The following is a 24,612-nucleotide window of genomic DNA, read 5'->3' as shown; positions in this document are numbered from 1 at the left end:
CATTGTGTATGTGCCAGAACAATAATACACCTCCTCATTAAAGTTAAGAGTTTTCAAGGTTTACAGTTTTAATCGACCAGTCGGTCTATCAATCTTCTTTACGTATCGCATTAAAAAGCAGAAAAATAAATTTATTTTATATTTTGTTTTGATCAATCAATTATGCATTCATAACTAAGAACTTTTTACAATTCAAAGTGCGAAAATTAATGTTAAACAAATGTCAATACAAATAATTTAAAAAGAAATAATGAATAAAGGTAAGTGTTGCGCAAAAACACATATCTTAAAAAATCATATACTCGGTAGGATTGCTTTGCCGATGGTAAAACTTTTTAAAGCAATTATCTCCTCCAGTATACATATGTGAGTGTGTTTCAATTGAAATCAAGATAAGTACTTATAGACGCACGTAATACGGCAATAAGAATCGAAGAAAGTGCAGTTCAGGCGGAGGAGCAATATAATCCTTCACTCTTGTGAGGCAAGCTGCCTTGCAATCCCAATAATAAAATGAGAAAGCTGCCTCGATAGGTGTACAGCAAGTCACGGTGTTGCGATAAAGAATGCAATTTGGATTTTATGCGCAAACTGAAGTTGTGTATATTGAAAAATGAAAAAAAAAAAAAAAAAAAAAAAAAAAGAACATAATACTGGACACGCAATGGAAGTTGAATAATTGTTCCTAAAGATTGGGCAATTTTTTACGTTAGTATCAGAGAGTATCAATCGGAGATGAACTTAACTTACGAAAAACTGCGTTTACCTTTAACGAGCAAGAAATACTTCTGTAAAATTTAACAAAAGTATATAAGATATGAATTTGAAACTGTTGAAGACTCTCAGTAAAATTAACTTATTCATAAAATTATCAAGACTTTTTGATGAAGAGTATGGAAATTTTTTCATTATCGTGTACACGAATCGATATAAAAGTTCCATTCCACCTCAATCACATGCAATGTAGTTAATGAAAAAATCAGTGATTATATCAAGTTAACTATTCTTTTCCGGTGTAGGTTTTTCGAAAAAAAAAAAAATAAATAATAATAATAATAAAATAAACAAATAATAGCGGTCGACCCCACACATAATTAATCATGGGTAGCTTCCAACTACACACACTCTTGCGAACTTTTACACACAACAGTCTCCTAATTAAAAATCTGCAAGAGTGCAATGAGCTTGAAAAAAAAAACCTGATACTAGTCTAAGACTTCGCGGGAAATTCATCATGCAATCTTGGACTCGCTTTCGGATTCCTGTCCTTTTACAACAATATTGTCTGTAGGTATAGCGAAATAGTTGACGATCTTTTAAAACGTCAAGTGCTTGTTTTCATTTACGGTATAAGAGAGGTATTGCACACGCACACCGTATATTATGCGCTAATCCGATGGCTGTATAATATAGAGTTGATCATTCGAGATAAGATATTAAGTAGATTTGAATTGTGTGTCAATGGCATTATTATTAAAATCGAAATAAAACGATTTCGAAATGGTATTAAAGTTTCTTTTTAAACACACCAAACGAAGTTTGTTATCATTATAATATGCAAGAGAACCTCAGATTATCTTTGCCACTTCACGCATGGTTAGACAAATCTTGCGGCATTTGCGGACATTATACCTATTTTATGATAATATGCATTAAATTACAGACGCTGAAAATTATCGTACTTTTACACTGCAAACAAAACATTAGTAAATCATGATAAAATAGAACCGATTTTTCAAAATCACACACAACAATGGCGCGCAAGTTGATTAAAGATGGTAAAATTCCGTTAAACGTGTAAAACTTCCATCCCCTCGTTCATGCACCATATACGATATTATCACACAGACAAGCACGCTCGCTCTATTTCCCCCCTACACTCATCCCTTACTGCATACTCTGCCTGTAAATCGCCACATTAAATTTTTACGATTGGTCTTCCCGTCCGGTTTTACAAATTTCGAAATTGTTCTTTCCACCGTATAAGCAACGATCACACAATCCAGACAAGTTAACGTACTCAATTCATTGAGAAAAAAAATTTGGCTAAACCGATCATATGGTTCGTGAGACAACTATTTTTGAAAAAAAATCGCAGGTGCATTGAAGCCAGACGGTGTCATACCGATCCGACATATAAACGTCATAAGATATATTGCACACTTGAAACTCGAACGCGTTGAACAAATATTGGGATTTAAAAAAAAAGTAAAAGAAAAATGACGAGTAGAAGATGTCTGCGACCTTCAAAAAAAGCTAAGGATCTGCATCTGTAATATACCGTCGCAGGTATTTGTCCTTCCTTTCTCTGGCCACTTATACCTATACGTTCTGGAGTACTGCTAAGGAGTTTGGAAAGAAAAGGACTATATATACTTAGCGTCTGCTGTTACCTGATGTGCAATGTACAAGAACGAGGGGGCCCTTTCTTATATTTTATGCTCCGAAACTGAGAAGAGGGACTTGAACTGCTGTTGGACACCTGACTTCGTCGTTCGTATGTCCTACAAGGAATACGTTGGCTCATGCACGCGCATACGTATGTGTGTGTGGGTACGAAGCTATATATTCTTGAAAAATTCTCCTGTTGCTGCAGCCGGATGTTATGCACTTTCGCCCGCTTCACAGATACACACTTTTTTAGCGTGTCACATGCTACATTCGCACTAAATAAACTCGGTTTAACTGATTACATGCAATATTTATGAATTGAGGATGCGCAGCAACCAAATATCACCACTTCGACACGGTTTATTTATCCTTCCGAACGCTCCTTACCGATAACTTGACGAAAAACTACCAATAATGCGTCTCCGGTTTATTTTAACAACGCATTCACTATTTCTCGTATTTCAACTTTACACTGTGCACCTACTAGGAACGTTAAGGTTTTGTTTTTTTTTTTAGCTTTATGCGGAATTTTTTTTCGAGCACGTAACTTATGGTACAACAACCATACGAACGGAGCAACGCGAACTGACTAAATTCGGAGCTGAATCGGAGTTCAGCGTTCAGTGGTCGCTCGCTCCGTTCTCGCGCGAATTTCGCTTCTTCGTTTCGACGCTTGAGGGCGTTGTCGTCTCTAAAAAAAGCGCTTGCGCAAACCGCTGATTTGAAAAGATATTGCAGAGAGTCAAAAGATTAAAAGTTTATCATTTGTAATTTATTTAATACCATTTCTATGATTGATGGACTTCGTTCTGATCGAAAGACAAATAAATTGAAATGATTAGTGAAGATTCTAGACATAGAATCTATAATTGTTCATTTATAATTCATTGAACTGTAAAAAATACAGAGCATACATCAAGTTTCACACGTTCGTTAGTACGGTTCTGCCGTACTCCGTGTTTGGCAGGTCTGTTCTCAGTTCGTAGATCTGAATGTACGCTTCCGTAAGCGTGATCATTTGAGGCAAAATTGGAGTCACATGCAGATCCTGTAGTTCATACCATTGGCCGGATGCCTTGTGCAAAATGTGAACTCTGTATGTTCCGTGACTAGGTTCGCCGTCGTGCACAATGTTTGCGACCAGATCATAGGTCGTAAATGGATGCTTAGCTTTGACTTCTGGTGTCAATATGTCTCCAAAATCAACATTTCTAAAACAAATGTACTTATGAGATGCCAGTTTTCCAAATTCGTTTAAAACAATCAAAATAATTATGAATACTGACTTTATAGGGAAGTTAACGATGGTTGGATTTTTTTCAACAAAAAATGTATTTTTTGTGAATCTCTGGAAACACACTTTTAAATAAATATTTCACATAAAAAAATATGTACATTATTTTAAAATCTGGTCACCTTGATGTAAAGTATCAGATAAGGTGGTAATTCTCTGATTTCGAATCTTTTCATGAAATTCTCCTTGTAAGTCTTGTACTCTTTTTCAGACACCCCGTTAAATTTACTTAAAAGAGTATACAAATTAACCTGAAGCATTAAAATCACCATTATGCGTGTCACAAATAATTAAACTTAAAAAAAAAATTTACCACTAATTATGACACTGACATTACCTGAGGAATGATGTTTTTTGAGTTTTCATCTTTAAACAGAGGAGGTGGAGGCAAATCACATGTCAAGTATAAAAATGGACTTTCGGTCACTGTTTCAGCATATTCTATAGTATTTGAAAGTTCATTCCTCTGACTTTCCTCCAGTTCAAGAGGTGGAATTTTGTGAGTGTAAATTCGCATATGACCCAGAAAGGTTTTGTATATTATACTAGAGTCTTTCTTTTTAGTACCATTTAAAGCTATGTGAAGAGCATTTAAGAACCAAGAAAGGAAATCCACAGGGTCACCTAGAATTCATAAAAATTTTGACTATCTTCAATTCATGTTGCTTAGTCAGAAACCATTGTATTTTTACCTTGCTCCGTAAACTGAAATTTTTTCTTGCTCCACAAAACAACTGCCTGTAACATTTCATGAGGGCTTACATGTGCTTTAAAATTACGTGGATTCCATAATTTTCTCATTAACTCCCCAAACCTTTGCACAAGAAGATATGATGAGTCTCCTGGTGGTCTTTTAACTTTAGCATAATTTGATTCTCTCAAAAAAAAGTCACGAAGTGGTGTCACATGTGATAATGCCTGTAGTGATATATTTGATTAGGTAGGATATAATACAAAAAAGTATCAAGATGCAGTTATATTACCTGCAAAACTACATTGCAATAGTCATTTGCTTTAATATTATTCATTCCAACAATTCCTGGAGAATACATGGAGCCATCAATGGCTCTGGATAGCTTGGTATTCTTGTTTAACTGTTTAATTTGCTCCTTATCAAAAGTAGGATTCAACACATACTTTATGTCATTTAAAGATGAATCTGAAATAATACATATAACAGCTTTTAGCTGAAGAACTGATTGAAAACGTAATTTGTATGCATACCAATTATTTCATAATTATCAGGCAAACAATAAAACTTCAAAGTGTGAAGATTTAAAAACACATGATGACTTTCTCCTACACTATGTGTATAGGCGTGTGTATTATTGCCTCGGCCTTGGAAATATTTACCACAAACTAGGCAAGCATAAACATTGATTCTTGAAAGTGAAACGGAGCACAGTTTTTCAAAATCAAAATCTAAGAATTGTCTGTTGATTGTATCTAAATACGGACACAATCTTGGAGCGATAAATTTTTTTGGTGCTCTAATAGTAGCTGAAAATAATACATTACTTTAATCAATCTCAACATAAACAGTCGTAAAATAAAAAAATAAGCAAGATTCTAACCTATAACACCTATCATAAAATAATTTTTTACTTTATAATAGACATGATACTATGCAAAAATATGACTTAAAATATAAAATAAAATTTAATGGTTGTACATTAAAACTTACGTTCATCATCGTCGCTCGATTCAACCTCTGAATGATGTCTTTTTAAGTTGTGCACTTTTTTAGCCATCATATCAATAAGTTGTCTGTGTCTCTCCTATACTCCCATTCTCCCATATTCCTCCTTCCATGGCTATGTATATATATATATATGAATATTCAGAAAATGCGTGTGCGCACTGCGCACTTTTTTATGCATGGACTCTGTCGGTAAGAGACTTCAAGTTTCAAACATGAATTATACATGAATAATAATTAAGGTATTTTTCTATTCATTCACTCAGTTCTTTGCAAAGTAGGTATTGGCGCAAAAAGGGTTATTTTAAGACATATTTTTTACTTTTTCACCATAACTTCACAAACAGTTTAGTATAAATATTGGTGTACTTACATCAAAAAGTTGATTTTTTAACTAAATTGTTGCAAAAAACGTCCCGCCTGAACAATCGTGAGAGGGACGTGTATTACACTCATTACACATGAGATGTATAGGTATGTGTATAGTATACTCTGACGGCTGCAGATGCAGATTGCAGACAGCAGTATATTATTTTATTTCTCTTAACCTTAAAAATGTAAGACACGAAAGTTGGTCAAACGTTGGAACATTTTAAATGATTCAATTGAATGCAAAAGGATAAAAAACAGTATAGGTTTATCCGTGAATAGTTTCAAGAAAAATATACCCACTATTTTATGTAGTCAGAAAAACAAAGTCATATGGAAAATTGTTGCAGTGTTTACTCATGAAATAATATGGAAATAACCTGTTTTATCAATGCTGAATTGCCGAATCTACTTTTCTTCGCAAACTTGAAGAACTACTTAGATATTAATGCTTCAATCATAATTTTAGGAAGAACAAATGAGATTATTAACAGAATGACACTACATGTAAATATATATTTTGCTTTATGTTACAAAATAATTTATTTACTTGATAAGGTTTACAATCATAGCATTTTTATTTCTAAAAAATCTTTGATCATAAACGCATGAATAATTTGTCTTCTTGTAATCATTTTTAATACTTTCAAAAATTTTAAAGAGAATTTCATGATTATTACACGATTTTTATAATTTTTTCTAAAGTTTCTATTATATTTTAGCAAGGTATTTCAAGAAAATCAGCATAAGTATTTCATGTACACAGAGAAAAGCTGTAAAGTTGTTGGAAAAAGTTTTTATTAGAAAATTAGTAATTCAGATTTACAATGACTGCTGTCACAGAATTGAAATTAAATTACCTGTGCCGATTTTGTGCCTCCAAAATAGACATTCTCATGGGTTTGCCCATTTTCGAAGAGAACGAACAAAGTAGGAGTCTTAATAAAAAAATATCTACTTGTCTGCCAGTTAAAGTATCATCAACTGATCAGTTGCCAAAAATAATATGTGGCGAGTGTGCCTTCAAAGTAGATGAATTGTTTGATTTTCATGAAAAAGTATTACAGACTGAGAACCTGTTCACTCAAATGATAAAAGCCTTGCCAAAAGGTGTAAACTGTTTGGATAAAATATTGATAACTGAAATCCAAGGGAATTTGGATAGACAAATTTTGCAAAATTCAAATGCCATAAAACAAAATATTCAAAGTGATATTCTTACTATACCTGTGTTAAATAGTATTGTACCTACTAATGGACGACAAGTCATACAGACGGGAATCATCAGAGATGATAATGAGGTGGATGTTTTTCAATTAGACAAAGAAACTGCAAGAATGTTTGATGAGCACATGAGACAGGTACGTAATTGAAATCATTTTTTAATTTATTTCACCAAGTATTTCGTATGATTGGCAAAAAATATTATTTCATGGAAAGTATATGCTTATGAGGAATTTAAAGATCCCCGAAAGAGCGGCGTCGCGGTAGCTCAGTTGGCAAAGCTCGATACACTCGGAAAATAATAATCCTTGTTCTCAAACCCCGAGAGTCGAAAATTTTTCATGAGACTTTTCCAATTTCATTACGATTGCGTTATAAAGTACAAACGTGTAATGCAAAAAAAATAAAAGTCAACATTAATATTCAATTTTCAATTACACGTAAAATATTTCTTTAACACTGATACTGAGTAAAAGTCTAATTTGTGAAAATTTCCCAATGATGGTTTATCCTTGCTCGCTAATTATCTGTGACGACAAACTTGGCCGCTCTAGCTGAGTCTGAGACTCGCTAGATCGCTGAGGGAAATTTCAATGAGACTTAAAAAAATTTTTTTTAATAAATAACATTTTTTAACTAATAAATAAAACAATAATACCGTTCGTAATTCAGTTTTTAGAAAAATTCAGTTCCCGTAAATTATATAACAAATAAGCAAATTTTCTTACTTTTGAAACAATTAATACTTCATGTATAAATATGTTTTATTTTTCATGACATGAAAAAAATTCAAGCTCAAAGTGACGAACCAGGATATTACAATGCATCTGGATAACAACATTTCGATAAACTTAGTGAACAGTCACTTGGACCCAATAGACATTAATAGTTTCGTAACGTCATTAGCCTCTAACTCGTCCCAAACAAATGATGAACAAATCACAGATAACTGCAGGGACATAGAAATTAATTTGAAAGAAAAAAACATCCCAGAGAATATTGGCAAGCATCAATCCAGAGAGAACAATGAGCAGGATAATATTTGCAATGAAGCTTCAATTAATAATGGCTTGGTGCCCTCGTTTGAAATACCGTCAGTGAGCCAGGATGACAAAATCGACGATCCACTTGTTCAATACACTAAAAGCGCCAAAGACGATCTCATTGCGAGCGTGATTAATAATCCATCAGTTGATCAGGCCAACAACACTTGGTACGTCTGTCCGTTTTGCAATGAAGTAGCGGCAGAAGCAAAGTATTTGACTGAACATTTCGTGAAACACTTTTGTTGCTGTCCCAAGTGCGAATTATATTTCACGAGCGTGGACGCATTGAATCTCCATATTCAGAGCTGTCTTGATCTACAAAACAACGCAGATGTCGAAAATTCGAAAAATGTAGAGAAGAAAGTTACAGAACATTCGCAACCTAAAGGGACTCCAAAAGTCTGCTCGATATGTGGTAAACAGTACAGGACGAATTACAAACTGCAGGTAACTTTTTACCGAATACATTGCCTATAAACGAACGATGGATGTTGAACTTTTAATAATTGCAGGAACACATGCGAAAGCACACTGGCGAGAAGCCGTTCCATTGCACACATTGCAACAAATCATTTAGGAGCAAGATCGGCTTGGCTCAGCACACAGCCACTCACACAGGTCAGTTTGCGTATAGCTGCTCTACTTGTGGCAAAGGATTTCAGTGTAAAAGTTACCTGATCGTTCATCAACGAGTGCATTCAGACGCCAAGCCATATTCCTGTACTACCTGCAGTCAAAACTTTAAAACCAAGCAGTCACTGTTAGATCACGAAAATCGGCATGCGGGTGTTAAACCGTACACATGCGAGATATGCGGCAGAAGTTTTATTACAAAAGGTCTGTGTAAGAGTCACGAGAAAATACATTCGGGTCTTGACAATCGACAATATCCGTGTCATATTTGCAACAGATACTTTGTGAGTAAAAGTTACCTGGCAACACATGCGCTCATACACACAGGTGACAAACCATATCTCTGCGAGGTAAGCATGAGCCTTATAAAGCTGAACTATTACATCTCAATATTTTGAAGATTAACGAACGTATTATTTTGTTTCTAGTGTTGTGGTAAAGGTTTTCTCACAAAAATGGATTTAAAGATCCATATGACGATGCACACAGGCGAGAAAAATTTTAAATGCGATATTTGCTCGAAAGACTTTGCGCGTCGCTCGGCCCTACGATGCCACAAACGATCTCATACCGGAGAACGACCTTACCGCTGTGAAATATGTGGTAAAACCTTCACACAATTCAGTCCTATGGCAATACATAAACGATTACATACAGGAGAACGACCTTACGAGTGTGATCTATGTGCAAAAACGTTTGTTTCCCGATCAACAATGATGAGCCATAGAAAAAAACATGACAATGCAAACGAAGTTCCACTTGACGTGAAAAAGTTCAAAAAACAGAATTCAGAGGAACAAATGAAGACTAAACTGCCTCAGGATGATGAATTTACAGACAAGGTTCTTAGCTACAACGACGATAGTAAAGAGTAATTAAGTTTTTTCTAAGTTGAGATGGTTTTTAATAGTATCATTTTAAAAAAGCTAAATTTTTTCAAAGTTAAGTAACGGGGATAAGTTGTCGAAATACAACAAGGTTTTTGTCTTTTTTTAAACCGTTAGAAATTAATGTACTTTAAACACATTTTATACTTTAAGCATGGCAGAAGTGTACACATACTGTGTGAGAACCTTGGACACGTAATCTTAGTTTATAATAACACAAGCCATAAGTAATGTAATAAGAATTACATATAGTTGCATTGTTCCACAGCCAATGCACAATTATCTCATAGGAACGTTTTAAATGTAATTATTTACTATTTTGTAAACTATATTTTTTATTTGTATGTATGAATCAACTCACTATGAAAAATAAATAAGTAAGAAACCTTTCAAGTATGTTGTTACAAGATACTTAATGTGATGTAAAACAATGTTACTATATAATGTTGGGAGATTCTATTTTCATAAAAGCGAGTTCTGTAAATCCTGATAAATCTTCAGCTTATGTGATGTGATGTTTATCAATTAAATTAAAATATAAAAAATTACAACTTTTGTACAGTACATTACGTACTTTATTTTGTTACACTCTTTGCTCGAATGATAAATATATCAGTTGTGCCTTACACACAGAATCCTAATCTTTTTCACAAATTTAGCTATTTATTTACAATTATAAATTTTTTATAATTAAAAACCGTACAAAACACTTATACAACGTTTAGCACAATTGAAGGTTTTCCAAATACTGTAAAAATATTTCATTAACTTTACCGCTAAAGTAAATATAATACTTAACTATAGAAATCTTAGATATGACTGCAGTGTATATTTTTTAAAAAAGCTTACACTTTCCAATTAAATTGTTCAGTTAATAAAAGATGCAACTGGTGCACGCATAAACCCCTAGAATTAATAATAAAAACATTTAATCAACGTTATGTTATGGCGAATGCGAAATTGCGTTAATAAATGTATTGTTGCTAGGTTCTATCATAAAAAACTAAAGCACGCTCGTATAAAAGAACACAGTATCTATCCTGAATTCTGTTTTGAAACACTATCTTAAGAGAGCTGTTATCAATTGGGTCCAGGAGAAGTATAATATATCACTCGAGTATACATATGCTTAGGAAGATTGTCAAAAGGATATAAGGATTTGTTTCCATTCATTTTTTTTAATCATAAATTTTTATACCGATCTTTGTTAATTTTTAAGTACTAAGAAACAATGGGTAAACGTGCGTTTGTTAGGTATCAACGTAGTTATAAAATTGATCAGTTATATTTTTATGAAATAATAAATTTTTAGTTCATTAACTGCGTTTGATAAATATGACCAATTTTATTAGTGTTAATACATCAAGCAATATAAGCCATGTAATCTATAGATTTAAGGAAATACTTAATATGATTCCTCCATTGAGGACACTGCGAAAATTTTTTAAAGGAAAATTTATGATTAATGGAATAAAAACACATTTTTCGTTAAGATGTAAAGTAATTTTTTTATTATTATCACTAATAATTTGTTGTTACGAAAGAAACTTAACACTATTTAGGTTTGTCCACAATGTAGGAAAAGGTTGAAATAAGAACTCTCTTTTAAAAAAGTACTTCAACACATGATTTTTATTAAGATATACATATGTTGCTTAGTTGTGTTTTATTTTTTCGTAATGGTAATCGTAATAATTATTCTATTTTATCAGCCACTTTGCATTTTACATTCAAGTGTCAGATTTTTAGTTTTTTTTATTTTTTTATTCTCAAATTAAGTTTCTTACGACATTTCATTTGCCGACTTCATTTGTCGACCCTATTATAAAATAGAGACGATATACATATTTACAATTATTTACAAGCATTGTATTTCCTATCAAACACACTTATGCATCAGTTGTTTACTTAATTAAATGAAAAATTGCACGTTTGGACTTCGATGTTGGTTTCATTGTGAGCTATAACTTTCTTGCTGAAACAATTTTTTTATGCTTTGAATGCCCTTAACGTAAATATAATATTTATATTAATTAACCAAACTAATAATAATAATAATGTAAACGTCAATAGTAATTATCACTATTAGCTTTTTGCTTGACAAAATAAACAAATTGATTTATAACGTTTATTACAAAAAAGTAAAACTTCCAACTTCTTTTAAAAAGTATTTGAAGACTACTTGTCTTTACCACCAGACTTTTGTCCGTTTTTGTTCTGTATGACTGAGACAACATATTAATACCGTAACAATTAAATATCAATAGAAGTAATATACAACGCAATGAAGCTTTTCACACGGCGTAAGCTATGTTTTTTAATTAATAAGCTAAATTAAAGAGAAGAAAAAATCGCGATGAAAGCCAACATCGATCAGTCTTGACATTGGAATTATCTTTTAAAAATCACCGAACACAGGATTGCAGTAAATATATATATGTATAAAATAATAACATTAACTAAGTTGGAGACGTGGTAACGCTAACAGCAGCAAATTTTTTATTTTTTTGTAGGCCCATGCGTATAAGTCTCACATTGCTTAACGATAAATACAGACCTTTGTACAAATAACATTGCAACATGATTTTTGTCACTCTATTCAATTATTGAATAATTTATTTCAAAACTTACCATTAATGTGGCAAAATTTTCGGTTTTCCTTTCACACAACAGGCTATAAACGCTGTAAAAAAACTTAGCTATAACTTTCATTTATCAAAAAACCTTTCTCACTTTAAGCTCATACAGAATATTTTGTTTCCTTAACTTTATTAGATAGTGAACCATTTCTTTTATTAATATCAATTGGCAAATGTCCATTTTATTGCATTTATTTGTATATGCAAAAAATGTTGCGAACAAAATAAAGGAAATAATGTCGCTTGTTGTCATACGTCCATTCGCAAATAAGTCCAACAAAGATTAGAAGTAGATACTTTATATGTGGAAAATTTACTTTTTGGACATAAAAGTACATGGTGTAGAGCTTTTGTACAATTTCTAATATGAGGATAATTTCAGATTAGAATTCAATCTATAGTTGTACCTTTGTGTCATGCCTAAATGAAGTAAAAAAGCAGCTAATGCAAAGGTTTTGATTTTGTTTTTCTTATTTTATCTATCATCAGTCCAAACACATATTTTATCACGCATACGCATACACGAGATTTTACACTTTTTTGTGCACTGAGTGCCACAGCTCAATTTAATTACCATTTTATTCATTCTAATATTTTTTTACTTATCTTTACAGAAAGCTTTGGTACCTTGTAGTAAGCATGAGAGGAAAGCATAATTTTTTGAGGCATCAATTTTTGTTGTGTACAAAAAATATTGAAATGAGTGTTTTCATTGTGACAAAGAGCATAAATTATTCATTATGTAAAAATCATCACTTAATAAAACAGGAACTACGTTTTTTTCATATTGAAATATCACTATGCTACAAAACTTGAGAAAGTTTCCTTCACATGCTTACAGCGACCAAAGTTCTGGCTCCCTGGAATAACAACACGTAAAACATGTATACCATTTTTTAAACCGTGGCAAGTGTTTTTTTTTTTTTTATGCAATCTATAAATTAACATTTGTTTGAGAAATCAAATAGTTGTTATAGATTACGTTTTATCAGGTTATCTACCATTGAAGTAGATAATTTATTGAATCTTACATTTAACTTTCCTACTATATTTGCACATTTTTGCCACAAACAATGTTGTTGCAAGTTCTATCCAACTAATGATTAAAAATTCAATCTAACAGTCCATTAAAATTTTTACTTATAAAAGTGTTAATTTCTTATAGTTACTTGAAATTTTTAATGGATTGTAAGAGTGTTTTAACTTTGCGATACTTACTTCTTCAAGATTTCATTGCAGTTTAAAAAATGCAAATACGTTTCCTCTTTGATATAATTAGTTACTCATCGTTACGAAATTTTACTTAATTTGATAAACAGGGCAGTTTTTGAATAATTGAATATTATTATTAGTGCTGCGCACAAGGAGTCAAGTTCTTCCATCAATAATAATTGGATGAGCTTTTTAAGATTCAAACCTATCAGTTTGACTCGACGTAATTTACGCAGTTGCGAACGATGAGTGTTTTGACAAAAATTTATTTTACGATAAGATTCTCCAAATGTAGTTAATAAACAAAACGATCATCATCCTTAATTCTCAGTATTTACAGGCTCGCGAGCGTGATGAATCCTGACGTGCTTATTATGGTTAGACTTTGTGCTGCTAGACTTGCCGCAGATGTGACAAGTATAGGGTCTCTGCCCAGAGTGCACTCGTAGATGCTCTTTCAGATAGTACGACCTGTGGAAGGTTTTGCTGCAAATTTCGCAGGTATACTGCTTGTTCTCCTCGTGCTCCTTGACATGTCGCAAACAGTTGTATTTCCTGATAAACTGTGCACCACAGTAGTTGCAGGTGTAGGGTCTTACGTTACGGTGAGAGTTCATGTGAGCGGTGTAATCACTGTGCCGGTAAAATGCGGCACTGCACTGGTTGCATTTGAAGGGCTTGGTGCTGCGAGCAGCGTGAGTCCATTTGTGCAACTGTAGGTTCCACTTGGTGCTGAAGGCTTTCGAGCAAACCTGGCACTCGTAGGGTCTCTCTCCATTGTGCACGCGCATGTGCACGGCTAGCGAGGAACGCAGGTAGATGCACTTACATATGGGACACTCGACGTTTTCGTTCTCGCGCTGCGCATCGGGCACGAAGCGCCGATTATGAGCACGTCGCATGTGCCGGGTGAGACTGGCCATGTGAATGAAGCGCTCATTGCAGTAGGTGCAGGCCTTGGGCTTCTCGTCGTGTGTCTCTTTGTGCCAGGCTAGCTTCTTTTTCGTATGGAAAACTTCACCACAGTGGCAAATATAGTCCTTCAGCTTCTTTTTGATATTTAGATGATGACGATTCTTATGCTGCGTGAGATTCGAGTAGCGCCGGAAGGTTTCATTGCAAAGGTTGCACTTGACGGGGGCGTTGCCAGTATGACCATTAGTATGTTCGTCAAGTTTTTGTTTCGTGAGGAAGGCTTTATCACAGTGATTACATGGGAATGGTTTGATACCCAAATGACGTTTCATATGAAGTTTGAAGTTTTGTTTGCGATAAAAGTACTTGCCACACTGGCCGCACTCAAGAGGATGAATCTTAAGGTGGAGATTGAAGTTTGCGACCGAATTGAATTCTTCGTTACAAATCTGACACTTGGCACTTTCGCGTATGCGTTTCACTGTATCTGCAATATGCACGCGTCTATGATGAACTTGTAACGACTTTTCACTGCTAAAACGTTGATTACACATATTGCACGTGACTTCGGATACTGTAGACAGATGAAGGGGGTCCGCAATTTTGGAGTCTGCTTCAGTCTTGGTGCAACTTGGACGCTGCTGAGGAGGCTGTAATTGGTGAAGTAAGGGCGAATGCTGCTGATGGTGCATTTGATACGCTTGCTGTGCTATGTGAAGACCACTGGGTACAAAGATATCCTCGAAGACGTTGGCACGACCTTCAAGGAGCTTTATTTCTTTGAGTCCAGACTGATCCATATTATCATTGCTGCAGCTTGATGGCCCAGCCTCCTTGTGCACCAATGTACTATGCACGCGCCGTTCTTTAGGACACTCGAATACCTCAGGACAGTGGGAACACTTGAAGATATGACGAGTCGGCGTCTTACGGTCACGGTCAAGGAACAGACTCGAGGTGAAATGAGTGGCAAGTGAGCGGCTATCCAGTAAAGGACCACTGTTGTTGTCTTCGTGCTCCGAACCTTCAGATTCTTCCCAACTTTCCCGTGCCATGAGATCGTACGATGTGGACATGCGAGAAGCATCTTGACCCATGTACAGCTGAAAAGTATTATTTAAATATGTAATTTATTCGTACTTAGTAAATAATTTCGAAATGAAGAAATATTTTTAAAGAAAAATTCAAGTTAATTTTTTTTTTTTTTTTTTCAGTTCTTACCTGCCAAGCCGACTGTTCAGTGCATCCATTACTCTCTTGCTCAGATAGTTCTCCCCTTGCGGGCATAGTTTCATCAGCTCTCATGTTTACGCTCTTTACTTCTTCATCATTGCCCGTACCGTTTTCACTGCTTGCCATCGACTGTTGACTCGTGCCACTTACCGCCTTTTGCGATGATTCACTGATAAACGTACTGGGTACAAGTATTTGCAGACCATCGAACTCAAAAACGTTTATCGGCCCGGCATGTGCGTCTTCACTAATGTTCAATAATTCCGTCGAGGTCTTTTGCACGCTAGACTTTGTCGAGCTGGAGTTGAAGCTTTTCGAGTCTGTGCTCGTTGTCGGGTCCACACATTCCGACAAATTCAACAAATTTTGTGACGTGCCACTGTTTGATAGGGGATAAGTTTCGTTACGTACAACTGCAGAGGATTGATGTTGGTGCTGATGAGAGGTTGAATGGTGATTGATTGGAAACTGACTGGACGAATAATGTTCAGCCATGAGGTTTTGAGATCTGAAATCCGCAGGTTGTTGCAACTGCTGCTGATGAGCCGAATCGTTGGGCATCAAAGCTTTGCAGACCTCACTCCTCATGATTTCCGATTCTCGCTTTATCTCGCTGTGCATCATTCGTCGAGATGCTTCTTCCAACAACAAATGTTCCTCGTCATCTTCTTCATCCTCATCGTCATCGTCGTCTTTGTCGTTTGACTGACAACTATCCGCATCCGAGTCATCCTCGTCTTCGTCATCATCCTCCATCTGGCAGTACGAAGAAGTTGAATGTACTGATACGGGTGACCCAGCTCGATCATCACTGCGTGACGATTTCAATGTACATACACCACTTATTCTCGTGGATAATGTTGTGTGCGAACTAGCTCGTTCTATGATGTCGCTACTCTGCTTCCGATAGGAGTGATGGGGCTGTGGCTCGTTTTCCTCAAATTCCATATCCTCGTCATTATAGTTGTCCTTGAAAAAATCTTGGAGCGTGGTTGCCTCAAAACCCACAGGATATGGGCAGATATTTTCGTTCGATCGGTCAAAGTCAGAGCGCAACGATGCACGCGATAACGAGCGGTAAAACTTTTTTTTACTCACAGGCGACGTAGGTGCTGAACGCGAGTATTTATAATGATAGGCCGACGAAGTATTTTTTTTTATCTCCATGTCGCAGTGTATGGAAGAAGAGGCCACCGATGATACATCTGATTCTTCGTGGGCAACAATAATCTTGCACTCTATAGATTCACCAATATGTTTGTGGTACGAAGTGTTTGTCGTCTCGTCTTCATCGGTTGGCTTTTCCAGAAGATCTGAGAATGTAACATCTTGTTCTTCTACCACAGATTTTTTGGCGTTTTTACTTTCTTTGCTAGATAAATCAATATTGCTTAATTCGGATTCTACACTACCTAAAAATCGATTTACTTGATCTAATTCGGGCTTATTGATGATGGACATTCGTGACTCATCTGCGCTTAAATTTTGCGGTTCCATGATTTCGTCAGCACTTTGGAGCACATCATCAGTTTTGCTCGCGAACTCCTTAATATTTATTTCGTCACACTTATTATTTTCTATAAATTCTTTATTTTTAACTATTTCACTAACTAAATTTTCTGCGGATTCAACAGACTCATTTTCTTCCATTGTTACGCTATCCTTGTGATTTTCTGCTTCACAGCTTTCTTGCACTATAAAAGACTCCACTTTATCTTTCATTTCAGTATCTGCCAGTATCCTTTCAGTCTTATCATAATCGGTAACATCTTTGCTGAGATCACTAATTGACGTGGGTGTTCCCTCTCTGTAATTGACGTAAAACAAGTGAGATTAGTTAAATAAATTAAAAAAAAAATGCAAATCCAAACTAATGATCATAATGACAATTAGGGCTAATCACCTTTGATACTGGTCAGTGTCGTAACTCTGTTCTACCCGATCAGTACTGTGTGGAGTCTGTTGTTCTGTATGCTCAACGTGTGTGTCACTTCTCCGGTCCTCCTCCCGCTGAATTTGCTCAATCCCAGGTACTTCCACTTTGGTAAGCGCGATACGCTCGGGCCTTGATGAATCGTTGTTAACGACCGTCCGCTCGACACACTGTTCCTTGACCCCTTCCTCGATCACCATTGGCTCCGCCTGATTATGCTCCATCGGCATAACTGGGATTCGCGTTTCTTCTTGTGACCTTGGCTCAGGCGTGCAAATCGTCAACCTTGGAAGCTGTGGCAGAGGTGACGTCGTCGTTGCGGTCGTCATAGCCACGGACACTGTCTCATTGACATTTGCCGCCACGACGTTGTTTGTTGTAGGAACAATAGGAGATCTCACGCGCGCGGCTACCGCTGGCACTGGAGGTGGTGGCTGCGGAAGTGTGGTTGCAGTGGTGGACATCATGGCAGCCGGAGGTGGAGGCGCTGAGATCATCTGCACTGTGGGGATTTGCTGCTGATGATACATGCCATATGGGCTGTACAGCATCTGCATCATTTGGCTCGTAGGAGCGGCTTGCGCCTGGGCCATCGCATATTGAGCTGGGACCATCATCGTACCTGTTTACAATTATTATCATTACTATTATTGTTGTTATTAAGCCAATAGTTATGATCACTCTTTGTCTCGAATATAATATCCATACGCAAATCCTCGGTTCCGTTTCGATCACTTTTTAACGATAGAAAGCAAAAAGGTCTACACAAATAAACAATTTACCATTATTTACAAACTGCTGGTAGCTGAAGGAGGCAAACTGAGGCGGCGGTATCATAGCATTGATCTGGGGCGGGCACTCGTAAATGGGTCCCATGGGATACGGCGGCTGTGTCGGGTGAGGAACATGGGGGCTCGGCGAGCCCGAGGTCGATTGAGTGCCCGTGACCGGTGGCATGGGCTGCGGTGTAGGCACAGGTTGGGGGGTGAGCGCTTGGGGCGGTGTACACATCTGGCTGGCGAGAACAGTGGTGGGCCCGGCACCACTGCTGCTTGCCCTGATCAGCGCCTCGATCACCTGCTCTTTGGGATGCGTGTCCAAGTGGTTCTGCAGGCTGATTCCCTCGCGTAGGTAGAGCGTGCAGACTGGACAAGCAACCGCCCCGTTCATATTGTTATTGGTACCAATAGCATTACCAGTACCACCGCTACTGGGAGCTGGTGCGCCGGCACTCGCGTTCATGGCTGTGCTGAGATCCATTGCATGTGTTTCTGTCTATTTTTTACTCAATACAAATTTAGGGGATTGCCTGAAACGAGAGAAAAAACGGTTTTTAGATACTTTGTCCGATACAGCCGACGACAGGTGATTTATGTTTATTTATTTTTAATCAGTGCTGGCTTGACTTCCGGTAATTGCCTTTTTTTCCCCACCCGTATATATATACTTGCACCATTTCGCGTGATTATTACGGGCACCCCCCTACCACCTGCGTGTGGAGGGGATGCTGATCCTAACCCCATCTGTATATAGAACCTCATCTTTTCGGAGCTCGGAGCAGTCGTATCTCAGGGCTCAGACCGTCTCTTAACCAACTGATCTACAACCGCTCCTGAAAATGATTACTTATTATTTGAAAGTTTTAAAGTGCTTAGTTAAAATTTGATATAAGTTCTTATTGGTATCGCCATTTTTACGAAATATTAAATATTATTAAAGTACCGAGTTTACGCAAACTATAATAAGGACTACATCATCTCTGTGTCGGTCTCACGTAAAAATGTTCACCGATCATTATTGAACGCTGGAACGTTTTCCTCGTTAGTTTGGGGAGTTTTGAGTGCGAATAGCTGGTGCAATGTTATTTTAATTTACCAGTTACACGTCTACAGTTGAATGCATGGTACAAAATTTGAGCGTGCAATATATAGGTACGTAATACTAATTAAGGTGGAAAAAAAAAAGAAAATTACGAACCCTTTTATTTCCACTGAAGGTTTATTTGGTCTCCAAAAACTACATTTGCATACGGGCAAGCTCAACAATCCGGAGCTTATGCCAGTCGATTTCTTAACGCTCAGTCTTCTGGGCTTCGAGAAGAGCCAATCTCGGAAACGTTCGACTCTTTCGAGGAAAATAAACCGCATGAAGTTATGGACAGGCAATATTAGTAGTTAAGTAGTAGTAGTAGTAGTATAGTTGGCCACTACTAGTAGTAGTAGTGGTGTAGTAGTAGTAGAATATTGTATCACAGCCACAGCCTCTCAAAAGCTCTCCCCTTCGCTCCGACGTTCACGGGTGGTCGTGGGCCTGCTGGAGGCGGCTACAATTGGAGATAGCTCCTCTCTGAGAAAGGTCGGCGGCGGCGATGATGGTGGTGCTGCTGGCTCGCTGATGCTGGCCGCCGACGCTGATGCTACTCGCCCAAAAATATCGACGTTCATGACTGCGCTGCTGCTGCTACTGCTCTTCTCTTCTGTACTACTTATATACTCTGCTTTTGCTGCCGTTTCTCGTCCCTTCTTTCTTCCGCAAGCTTTTTCTCTTTTTTTTAACACGCATACGTCTTGTATGTATGTAAGTACATACAATCAACACGGTAAGTATATACCTAACCGGAGAGTTATACAGGCCGCAGGAACGCTTGCGGGTACTCACTTTATCCCGTTCGCACTCACTTTCTATCCCTCGCGCTTTTCACCGATTTTCACACACGTGCGCGACACGCGGCTACCTCTTAGTTGTCTAGCTCTCTAGCGTCGCAGCATCCACCCCTGAGATACAAAAGTAGACGGGAAGAGGAGGAGGAGCAAGGAGCAGGTGCTGGTCCTCTTCTACGGGGGTATACATACTAGTATATAGCTCTTCTGCACTATGCTCCAAAATGTATACTATCGTTCTGTCATGTGCTTGCTTACGTTTGTATACATATATATATACACACAAACACACACACACACACTCGTATCGGCGATAATGTATCGTATACGCGCACGCAGACACAGAGGGTAGTTTAAAGAGCAGGGGATGCTATAGGGGTAGTTAGGTATGCTATAACGTGGTGCTGCTGTTGCTGCTACTGATATTGCTGCTGGCTGCTCCCGTCCACCACGACGGCGAATCGATATGCCCCCCGTGTGAAATCGTCATGTCGCTTTCTCTCTTTCGTGTCGTGGGTCGTGGCCGTTGTCGTCGACAAGAGAGAAGAGTACATGTACACACGCAACACAATCCTTCCTTCCTTCCTTCTCTCCGTCTACACCTCTTGGATTCCCGCTGGGTATTTATTTAATTTCGCACTGGACGCACACGCAGGCATAATAATAATATCATGCGCCGTCCCCTCTTATTCACAACGCTCCGATATATGTTGGTACTTAAAGGTATGACACAATACAATACATGTATACTCTATGTCTGATGTTGGAGCGAGTTGCAGGGTTGAGTAAATTGAGAGAGGAGAGGAGAGAGAGAGAGAGATAAGAGCACAGGGGCCAAGGTACGGTCGGTCGGACCTTTAATTGCCGTCAACTCGCACCAGAGATGCGCGCCGCTCCGTTTTTGTTTTGTTTATTATAACTGTGCATGCGGGCAAGGTGAGCGTCTGCTCACGAAGCGCTCCGTTTTTTGTAATCCACCGACTAGCCGGATTCCTTGCGCGGAATGACCTGGTGATATGCGTTTGACTCGAATTCCAAGCCTGGTGGTCCTCTCTTCTTCTTCTTAGTTTATATTAATTAAACATTTTTTATATGCACACAAAAATGTTTTTCTAACGTGTAGGTATGTTACAAACACTGCACTGCACTAAACGTTGAACATGAAGGCACTCGCTGGAGAGTGAAATAAAAAAAATTGAAAAAACGAAAGCTCGCCCGCTGCTGCCTATGTAAGTTGTTTTTTCTTTTGTAACGACGAGAATCAATAGAGGGAAAAAAGTTACAAAAAGAGCAATCCTCTTGATGGTGTGAGTTTGTAATATCGATGCAAGCACTTGCTCACTCTTTTTTTTTATATACTCTAGGTTGAAGGGGTGTTTAAATGTTTGGTATTACTGGAGAGAATGTATACACGGGGGGGGGGATGGAAATGAGGTGGTTGAAAGAAGAGAGAGGAACGAAAATTTACTACTTGTATTCTGCTGTTGCTCCCCCCGCGACAGTACTTCTTCCTCCTTCCTCCTCGTCTACGATTACTATTGCTGCTGTTCTTCTGCGAGAAGGCATCGCCCTCTGAATCTCTTCACTTATATAGGTATACATACATAAGTATTATAGGTTGTACCCACAACCAACACATATGCACGCAACCAACCATCCAACTGATCCAACGATCCAGCAGACAAGCTGCCAGGCAAGCTCGGAAGTATGCACCGCTGCTCCGTCCTCGCCTTTTCTCCGTAGCTCTGTAGCTATTTGACTATGTTTATATATATTTACCTATGTGCATGGACATCACATATAGGTACACATAGAAGGTCTTTCTGCAACAACGTCGACTTTGATCGTAGATGTAAAAAACGTCAGTAACCTTTCTTTCACACGAATAAACGCACAATAAGTAAAAAAGGCGTTTAACTTTTTTTTTTTGTTATATTATCGTTGCAGATATATACATATATGTATATCGGAGCAGCAGCAGCCTGTATATCTGTGAGCTTACGTATATATCAACTCAATACCGTGTGTGGGGTGTGGGGTAGGCGAAGCAGCAGCCTTGGACGCACACGTAGACACACAACATTCCCGGGGCGACCTCTCTTTCTCCTCTTTTCATGAGCGAGCACTTTTATATCACCATCACTTTCATGTCTGTACACGCGTTTTTTATGCAGAAATATGTGATGAAAACAATATTTAAAAGAATAGGAAATGTTTCTTCTCTTCCTCTTTTCACTAGCACTACACAATTATGTAGGTACACACGCGACGGCTGTTCTTTCTCTTGTGCTGCTGCAGAGTGCAGACACAGACGGCTGATTCGAGGATACCTAAATATATAAGCAGCAACACAACACAATAACTTGATGCTTGCACGCTTGCAGTTCGTATAGACTATAGGCCCGTAATTCTGTATTCATGCACACACACTCTTGTTTGTTTTGTTGTACAATGGTATAAGTAATGTAAGTACTAAGATACTTGTTTTTTTACACGCAAAAAGACACTGACGAAGACGACGACGCGGCCACGGCGAGAGTGACTATATACTTAGTGTGTATTAATACAGAACTGGAAAGCACACACGCACACTCACGGGAGTACCGACCAGAGGATGGGGGTGACCCTGGCTAAGTGTTCACAGTACCCGAAAGAAGCTTACCCTAAGTCAACTTGACGTCGTCGTCTCGACTACGATCTACACAAAAGCTCTGTGACTTACAACAAACGAAACTAAACTTACTAAACGTCCCCTGAAACCCTGAATCCCCCACTGCTCGCTCCCTCCCCCTTCACTTTCGACTTTCGATTTGAGCCTCGAGCCTCGAAGCCTTGGCTCTCTCCTCTCAAATCGAACTTTACGCCGCCAGCGCCATCAGGTAAGTAGCGCTCTTACAGCTCAACTTCACAGAGTCTGGGCCCTGGGGTCTTTAAATTTTTCACCTCCATCAGGAGATTGGAGATGGAGACGGAAATTGAGATCTGGAGCTTTATGCATTAATAGGGTCCGAATTACTTATCAAAATTTGTGTGCTGTGTTGCGAAGCTGTACTCCCCGTGTAAAAAGTATACATCTATTGCACAACACAAATTTTTGTGAACTTAATCCTTGGTATTAAATAGTACGACTTATTTCTATTGGGGAACTCCTTTTGTTTCTATTTTAGAGTCCATGAGGTACTTACACATTTTTTACTGCTTTTGAGTACTTCACAGTTCATTTTAGAGTACGCAGTGTAAGTACACACGTCAAAGAGATAAATGCACTGTAAGTATAAAAAAAAATCTATTGAGTATCTATATCAATGACAAGTATGTCTTCAACAAGATTTTCTCATTTTTTATTTTCATTTAATTTGAAATTGAATTAAAAATAATTAGAAGAACGTGTAGTGGCGACAATTACATTTAGCCGACTATTCTCGTACCAAACCGCAGTATACCGTCATACAAATACAAATAGAATTAATCGATCGCGATGAAATTTAACTTTGTTCCGTCATGCAACATTATTTATTTAACCATATTTGGTATACAATACCCTGTAGTATCATCCTCTGAGGATGATAAATGATAATATATGTTGGTTGCGAAACTTCGACCAGAAAGTAAACTGTACGTACATCTATCTATTATTTGAAAAAAAAAATTTTAACCAAGGCACATAAAGTACGAAAAAAGTACCCAAAGAAACATGCCAAGCATTGACGAAATTTCATTTGAAAATGTAGCTTCTCGTTCCTCTATGGGAATTTTCTCTTTTTTCACACATGTACTTGTGGACAGTACATAGCTACACAGAGAGAGAAAGCAGAGAGACGAGAGAGGAAAGATAAAATTAAGGGCGAGGAGGAGAGTGAGGATGTAATCCTGGGGTTGCTATGTGTCTACCTATATACTTGGCATAGCATGCCTGCGCGGGGCCATCGTCCTCGGCACTAGCAGCTGTACATAGGGTGTCTATACGCGATGACGGCCTTCTTGGTATGAAAAAAAAAAAAAAAAAAAAAAATATAGAGAACTAGAGAAAGAGAGAGTGCAAAGAACCGATGAAAGGGAGCTAACGCGCCGATAGCAGCTCAGACAAGCACGCTGCTTCTCTTCTCGGGTGTAGTGTTTTGTTTCTATTCCTTCCCTCCTGGGACATGGATGTACATAGGCATTTATCCTCTTCGCCACATCTTTTCTGTAACAGCTGCAGTTTGCAAGGACTTTTTTTTTAATTTCATAGACCAAATTTTTACTTAAAGCCATGAATCCCGAATTTGGAATTCTTTTTTCGAATTTCGAAGAATTTTGTTTAAGTATTCTTGTATGGAGTTTCAAAGAACAAGCAAAAGAATGAGTCTCGAGCGCTTCAACAGAAAGAAAAATAAATGAGGGAGAAATTCTCGATGTATACATTTAGTTTTGCTCAAAAAGGGATGCTCCATTTTCAATCCCAAAACTGTGTCTTTGAAATAAAATATTTGGCTTC

At 37.5% G+C, this 24,612-nt stretch overlaps 3 protein-coding genes across 3 annotated transcripts; 1 reads left to right on the top strand and 2 right to left on the bottom strand.

The window, feature by feature from the left end:
- Positions 1-3,188: 3,188 nt before the first annotated feature.
- Positions 3,189-5,457, bottom strand: Usp39 (ubiquitin specific protease 39). Its single transcript, XM_014353351.2, has 8 exons — positions 5,370-5,457; positions 4,910-5,185; positions 4,669-4,844; positions 4,378-4,603; positions 4,023-4,309; positions 3,808-3,936; positions 3,678-3,739; positions 3,189-3,602 (listed from the first exon to the last, which is right to left on the bottom strand). The coding sequence occupies exons 1-8, from the start codon at positions 5,437-5,439 to the stop codon at positions 3,314-3,316; spliced, it is 1,515 nt and encodes a 504-aa protein (XP_014208837.1). The 5' UTR covers positions 5,440-5,457; the 3' UTR covers positions 3,189-3,313.
- Positions 5,458-5,921: 464 nt separating this feature from the next.
- LOC106639591 (uncharacterized) lies at positions 5,922-9,831 on the top strand. Its single transcript, XM_089596453.1, has 5 exons — positions 5,922-6,260; positions 6,476-7,114; positions 7,772-8,470; positions 8,536-9,006; positions 9,085-9,831. The coding sequence occupies exons 2-5, from the start codon at positions 6,581-6,583 to the stop codon at positions 9,529-9,531; spliced, it is 2,151 nt and encodes a 716-aa protein (XP_089452579.1). The 5' UTR covers positions 5,922-6,260; positions 6,476-6,580; the 3' UTR covers positions 9,532-9,831.
- Positions 9,832-11,199: 1,368 nt separating this feature from the next.
- On the bottom strand, positions 11,200-20,281 carry LOC106639683 (uncharacterized). Its single transcript, XM_014353426.2, has 5 exons — positions 19,453-20,281; positions 18,258-18,784; positions 17,446-18,097; positions 15,531-17,349; positions 11,200-15,412 (listed from the first exon to the last, which is right to left on the bottom strand). The coding sequence occupies exons 2-5, from the start codon at positions 18,733-18,735 to the stop codon at positions 13,715-13,717; spliced, it is 4,647 nt and encodes a 1,548-aa protein (XP_014208912.2). The 5' UTR covers positions 18,736-18,784; positions 19,453-20,281; the 3' UTR covers positions 11,200-13,714.
- Positions 20,282-24,612: the final 4,331 nt, after the last annotated feature.

The sequence above is a fragment of the Copidosoma floridanum genome, unplaced genomic scaffold (genome assembly GCF_036245765.1).
Source record: "Copidosoma floridanum isolate Cflo_tuat_1 unplaced genomic scaffold, Cflo_Japanese_pri ptg000030l, whole genome shotgun sequence".
NCBI classification, from domain to species: Eukaryota; Metazoa; Arthropoda; class Insecta; order Hymenoptera; family Encyrtidae; genus Copidosoma; species Copidosoma floridanum.
Note: the sequence above shows the minus strand (reverse complement) of the source record. Positions and strands in the feature narration are given on the sequence as shown.

Excerpts from the sequence above, each read along its gene's own strand:
- Usp39 (XM_014353351.2), bottom strand. The coding sequence starts at position 5,439 with ATGATGGCTAAAAAAGTGCACAACTTAAAAAGACATCATTCAGAGGTT. Across the intron at positions 4,310-4,377 it reads ATTTCAGTTTACGGAGCAAG|GTGACCCTGTGGATTTCCTT; the intron begins GTAAAAATACAA and ends TATGAATTCTAG. Across the intron at positions 3,603-3,677 it reads ATCGTTAACTTCCCTATAAA|AAATGTTGATTTTGGAGACA; the intron begins GTCAGTATTCAT and ends CATTTGTTTTAG.
- LOC106639591 (XM_089596453.1), top strand. The coding sequence starts at position 6,581 with ATGACTGCTGTCACAGAATTGAAATTAAATTACCTGTGCCGATTTTGT. Across the intron at positions 7,115-7,771 it reads TTGATGAGCACATGAGACAG|CTCAAAGTGACGAACCAGGA; the intron begins GTACGTAATTGA and ends AAAAAATTCAAG. Across the intron at positions 9,007-9,084 it reads ACAAACCATATCTCTGCGAG|TGTTGTGGTAAAGGTTTTCT; the intron begins GTAAGCATGAGC and ends TTTTGTTTCTAG.
- LOC106639683 (XM_014353426.2), bottom strand. The coding sequence starts at position 18,735 with ATGGATCTCAGCACAGCCATGAACGCGAGTGCCGGCGCACCAGCTCCC. Across the intron at positions 18,098-18,257 it reads CCAGCAGTTTGTAAATAATG|GTACGATGATGGTCCCAGCT; the intron begins GTAAATTGTTTA and ends AATTGTAAACAG. Across the intron at positions 17,350-17,445 it reads GACACTGACCAGTATCAAAG|AGAGGGAACACCCACGTCAA; the intron begins GTGATTAGCCCT and ends CGTCAATTACAG.